The sequence below is a fragment of the Morone saxatilis genome, unplaced genomic scaffold (assembly GCF_004916995.1).
Source record: "Morone saxatilis isolate NCDOM2014 unplaced genomic scaffold, NCSU_SB_2.0 Contig11, whole genome shotgun sequence".
Classification (NCBI taxonomy): Eukaryota; Metazoa; Chordata; class Actinopteri; family Moronidae; genus Morone; species Morone saxatilis.
In genome coordinates, this window is record NW_023339663.1 from 6,648,386 (window position 1) to 6,654,349 (window position 5,964).

The following is a 5,964-nucleotide window of genomic DNA, read 5'->3' on the forward strand; positions in this document are numbered from 1 at the left end:
TTACAAACCAGAAGTCTGATTTTGTGTTTTCTGCCACTGCATTATTATTATTAGCTGTACAGGTGTAGCAATAGTAAGTAAGGGGGGCAGGGCTTAGCTAACGGTCAATTATTTTTAAATGTCCAATCAAGCATTTATGCACCACTTAGTTTTTTGATTCATAACACACAAAACAATTGTATACCTGTTTGTTTTATTCTGTTCAGTTTCTGCTGCTGTCAGTAAAAATGAAAGCATTGTACCAACCATAAAGGTTAATGAGTGGTTTATCTACATGTGTAATAGTGTAATAGCATTACTAAGCAGGCTACATTGACGAGAAACCCCTTATGTAGCACCGTATCTGTTACAAAGAAATCCTGATCCATAAATGGTAAAACTGTATAATATAAAAAGTGCAAACAAATATTTACATTCTCATTGTTTTGAGGCTATGCTTTGTTACATTTCCAATTAATTTCAGCCCTCTATAATAATTTCTCCAGCCCAAACATGCAGAGTTTTGGCGTCGGACGAGTCAGTATTCCTGTTGATGAGACGTGTGTTTATTTTGTTGCACCTCAACGGCGAGACGTGCTGCTGGAGCGGGAACGTTGGCTGCAGGTTTTGCAGCACTGTGCTCGAATGTTGGGCAAGTGGCAACGGCCGAGCCAGCGGAGAGTCTGACAGAAGCGAAACGTTAGCCGATCTCGAACACATTGTGTTCCTGTGTGGGTGGCAGAGAGAGAGAGAGAGAGGGAACGAGAGGTTACACATAGGAGTTAGATACAGACTTCATTCTGTTACATAATTACAGAGTGAATCATAGACATTATGTGAGGATTGTAAGCCTCTTAACATTATAACATCCTAAGACATGTCCTTTAAGTTGAATAGTAACACATGAGAGTAATCCCATACATGGTGCTCATGTTATTTTGTCCTTCAACACAGGAAATGGTTAGAGAAGATTTCTTTCTGATCAAAGCTTGTAGATGCTGAAAAAAAACCCAAATATTCTTGGCCACACAAGTATCTGTTTGGATGCTGGCTTCGCATTAAAGCCACTCTGGTTGTTTCTTTCACAACCATATTTATAGATTACGTCAATTTAGATTATTGTGGTGCAAGTGTATTTAAAGGGTATGCTCACATGTCTTAAAACAATGCTCACATGCCAACAAGTACAACAAAGCAATCTGTGGTCATTTAACTCTTTCTTGCTTCCATACTGGGCCTGAAAAGAATATTTCCTATTGTGATTTTAATATAAGAGATGGCAGACAAAGTCTACAGTCCTCGATCTGTGCAAAACTCCATTCCGACAAATCGTTCGTCATACAGATGCTCTGAGTTGAGGTGTTGAAATGAGACTGACAAAGAGACAAAGCTGGATTGTTGCATCCCAACTTTTTAGCACAAAATGTCCTGTTGTATGCTACAGTCCCTCCTCTGCATCTCAGTCTTTTTTAAAAAGACTAACTTTGGAAGATACACTTTCAAGCTTAACTCAGCTGAACTTTAGAATGCATAATTATACAGAACAAGGATGGTGGATTTTGTCCCGTGTCTTCCATGTAGGCATACTAAATGTTGTTTTTTAGATAGTAAAATGTTAAACTATCCTTTAAACTGCAGTTAGCACCAAAATTTAACCAACATCCGACCTCTAATCTCTGTCCTTTTGGGCTTTCAGGAGCATGTTTGCTCAGAGGCAGATGATCAAAAACAAGAACAGATACTCTTGCAAATGTGGACATCCATTTATTTCTATTCCAACTTTAGTTCAGGTGATTTTTATAATGAACCATTACCAAGAAAGGGCTAACAATGTGATTGAATATATATTTGAAAAAATAGTTGCTGAGCTTTCTGCCACTTTCCCACATTATGTCTATTGAATGGACAAAACAACTCATCAAAATGTTGGCTATGTTAGAGTACTATGACAAAAAAAGTGGCATTTGTACGTTTGTAGACATTTGTAGGTTTGTATCTGTCTACCAGGGAAAATATTTTGACTATCTGCTGGTCTTTTAAATCCCAGCAGTTTCTGCAGAAGCATGAAATTGAAAAAACAGGCCACACAGCAATTTGAGCGTGGGCTGTTATTGAATTATTACACTTCATCAGACACTTAGTGTTTCAGAGCCTGATATTGTTGTACTTAGCTCATTGTCTTATAGTTTTAGGGGAGCTAAGTGGGTAGGAATCAGGGCTCCTTAAGGAATTAAAATGTTTAATGTCTTTAATTTCCCACAAACCTGCTCAGTTCAGGTGAATTTAAACATTTCTGAGAGGCAGAGGCAACAGCTGATGGCTTTAACAGACAATTTAAGCATTATAGGTCAGTTAAAAACCTTCTGCAAATTACAATGCAACATTCACTGAGACCTGCAAACCCTCAGCTCAAAGCACAAGTTAAATCTTCACTCGTCAGGGTCTCCACAGTCTGCATATGAAGTGCGGCATTATGATTATCAGATAAGATGATTTGAATGCTTTTATATGTAAATCAGGAGTCACTAAGCTGGGGGTGACTGCAGGCAGCAGATGTCTGATGCTGAAGACAAATTCTTGTTTTATAAGGTACTAAAAATACTAAAATACAAAAAAGAAATTCATTTATATTAATAAAATAAAAAAAGACAAATCAGTATCACTATCCTGTTTTACGTTCTATTATTGTCCTTATAATACTCTAAAATCAACATAAAAACAAAAAAAATCTTATTCACACATCTGAAAGAAACGCACATTTTAATATGTGGGGGAAATCATTGCAAAAACAGAAGTCCTGGCACAACATCTGTTGAGATTAGTAGTGACAGACTAATTTGTTTTTTTTTGTGTTTAGAAAATGTTCAGCACCTGTCGTACTACAGTAAAACAGTTGGCAGTTCTATTCACGAGCCAATCATCAACTAGAAGACACATGCAGTCAAGCTTGACAGCAATGTTTCAAATTGTGCACAAACTGCAATTGTATAGCACATGAACCAGCACACATGGGCAAGTATATTTAATGGATTTTGTTGATATCTTGCCAAATATCAGCCTATATGTGAGGAACTGTCTGTAAAAATATATTTTCGAGATATCTGAACGAACTGACCTGTGTGTACCTGAGCGGGCTGCTAGAGGAAAAGTCAGATCATCATTGGAAAAAAGTCTAACAATTCATTTGGACATTATCTTTTCAAGAATCAAACTGTCAAATAAATGGAAAAGTGTAGTCTCAGTCTGGAAGCAAAGTCAGATTGTCCTCAGATCATATTCTGGGGACAATCCAAATTTAATGTCAATCCAATAATTTAAATGGAATAATATTTCATCAGAGGTCATTTCAAGTAGAGTTAAACCAGGAAAGGTTAGACCTGGATTGGCATTGAGATTTTGGGGTTATAAAGAAGTGCCATGCTCAGCAATATGCAGTCTGTGCTCCAACCATGGCTGTACCATTCAACATGACCTTTACATACTGTACTGTACTAATGAAACCACTGCTCTTGTATAAAGCAATTCCCAAAAAACTCCAGGGTGCAGAATTTCCAATGTCACTCAGATCAGAGAAACTCCATGACTTCAGTGGGGTACAAATGTCACAGCTGCAACTCAATACACAGCATTTCCTGTGTGCTTCTCGTCTTTTGCTATCTTTGACCCACTCACCAGCATGCCCTATATAGAACAAAAGGGAGCAGTGGGACATGGGACTTCCGCAGTAATATGCTATTCTTTCACTATCTGAGAAAAGAACAGAAACCTTAGGTTTGGCGACAAGAAAATCAGATACTGAATCAGTATAAGTGGATGCGGCTTTCCATTGGCCAGGGAATAAATAAACTGAATAAAAAAATTAGTAAACACACATTGAAAGCTTATTGTAATTAACACAAAGCAACATGAATTCAATGACCATTGATACAGTTAGTACACTAACCTCCTTAAGGCCCACTGAATTTATCTGTTGTAAGCTCTACGATCTGATATGAAAACACAACATGATGTCTGCCAATAATACACCAGATTGAGCAACGTAGATGCAAAGTGAGCAAAACAAGTGAAAGTGTGAAAGAAAATTGGATTCATTCAATCTGATGGCCATCAGGATGAGGAGAGAACTGAACGAGAGAGAGCTGCTGTATCTTCGGTAGCGGGAGAGGGTCAAGTGTGTAACATAAAGAGGGCACATCGAGTGCGCACAGGGACCAAGCATCTTGCATTAGCCCATCAAAGGGCCAAAGCCTATTTGCATAGGCCAATCTTTAATGTTTTAAAGGCTGTAAGCTATTATTTTGTTGTAACAGAACTCTAGAAGGCCTGAACTGTTCTCAAAATATGTAAGAAGTTGATTTGCATTTTGCGCATTAAGCATGCCATGTACTGTATGTATTCGATTGGTTGCAATTAAACTAAATCCTACACACCGGTCCTTTAAAAGTGCTGCTCTGTCTCTGCTCTGCAAAGCTGCTGCTCTATCACTATCTGTGAAGTTTAATATTTGGTTCAGTTCACTGGACAGCTGCTGGATAAGAGCTTAGTCTCACCTCCAGAATCCTCTATGGGTCAATGGTGTACCATTACAGAAAAATATCTGGCCTTCCAGAGGGACATGTGGGCTGGTAATCTGCAGATGAATTTAACTTAAACTCACTTTCCTGACTTTTAAATCTTTCCTTAATCATTATTACATACATTGTTGGAATGTTATTGTTAGATTTATGAATTGTGATTCAATATTGTAGACTCAGTATCTTTAAATTAGCTTTTTGTGCAGCTGGGGTGTGGAGAAGATATTGAAACAGGGATTAACAGGGATTAATGTAACGAAACTCCCCACGCCTTTACATAAATAACAAATACAGTTCAAGTTCTCAGTCCGAAATGTAATGTAAGAAGTTATGTTAATGTGAAATGTTTCGCAACTGCAGCGGTATTTTTTGTTGTCTTATAAGTCCATGTGGGTTGGGCACTACATATTCTGTATGAGACAATAAACAGCAATTGTAATTAATACTTGAAATAAACCTATTGTATTTAGTACAATAATAATATATTCTATTTGTATTAGAACATAAAAAAACCACACAATGTAGCACAGTAGCCATTCAGTGGGAATCTGTGTGAACGGGAAGTCTACAGACTGAATACAGGTCATTCACCCAATTGACCTTCTTCCAGTCTCCATTCTGCTTTTCCCAGACAACACGCATGCTTAATACAAACCACAGACTGCATGTTAGACATTTATTTTAGTTTCCACACAAACACTCTGCTATAGATAATATATCACACTGTTACAGGGTTGCCATATATAACAAGAAAAGTAATTTGTAAAAAAAAAAAAAATATATATATATATATATATCAATGCAGCCTTGAAGGTAACAGAAATACCCTTTTAAATACTAAAATCAAATTTCTATTCCAAGGACATCATATGTGAATATTATAAGCTAGTATGCATAATTCAAGACATAGAGATAAGACAAATTCAATGATGTGCACAAGGCAGAGCTGTAGTAAACATCATGTATCTTGTCCAACATGAGTCTCAGACAGAATTTAGTGGGGTTTGGGTCAAGATTGAGTCTAAAATGGGTTTAAGATTAACAGAGACCTCTCCGAAAACCAAGCCTAAACTAGACACTAACCAGCACCTAATGCGACTGTAATGTGTGGGGACTTGCATTGAAACTTTATATTCTTAAAACTACATAAAAATTCAAGCTCTTCCAGGTTTAAAATGACAGATTTATGTATCCAAGAAAAAAGAAGTGTGTAAAACTTTCATTAATAAGCCAGGCTTTAGTCTAATGCTGCTCACACTGAACTCAACCTTCGTATATGGGAGCAGGTCTCTATAAGGACCGGCCTTAATTCTTTTGGCACAAATTCATGCTCAGACAAAAATGGAAAAACTATCAACATGTTTATTTGGAACCAGAATAAATATTAAATTACTTCTATAAAGAATGGGCG

General features: G+C 37.1%; 1 protein-coding gene across 1 annotated transcript in view; it reads right to left on the reverse strand.

Moving 5' to 3' along the window:
* The window catches only part of LOC118320674 (A disintegrin and metalloproteinase with thrombospondin motifs 7), a 78,928-nt gene continuing 72,964 nt past the window's right edge, over positions 1 to 5,964 (reverse strand). The window contains 1 exon segment of the mRNA XM_035651692.1: positions 1 to 706. Coding sequence (XP_035507585.1) covers positions 561 to 706 — 146 coding nt within the window. The 3' untranslated portion in view covers positions 1 to 560.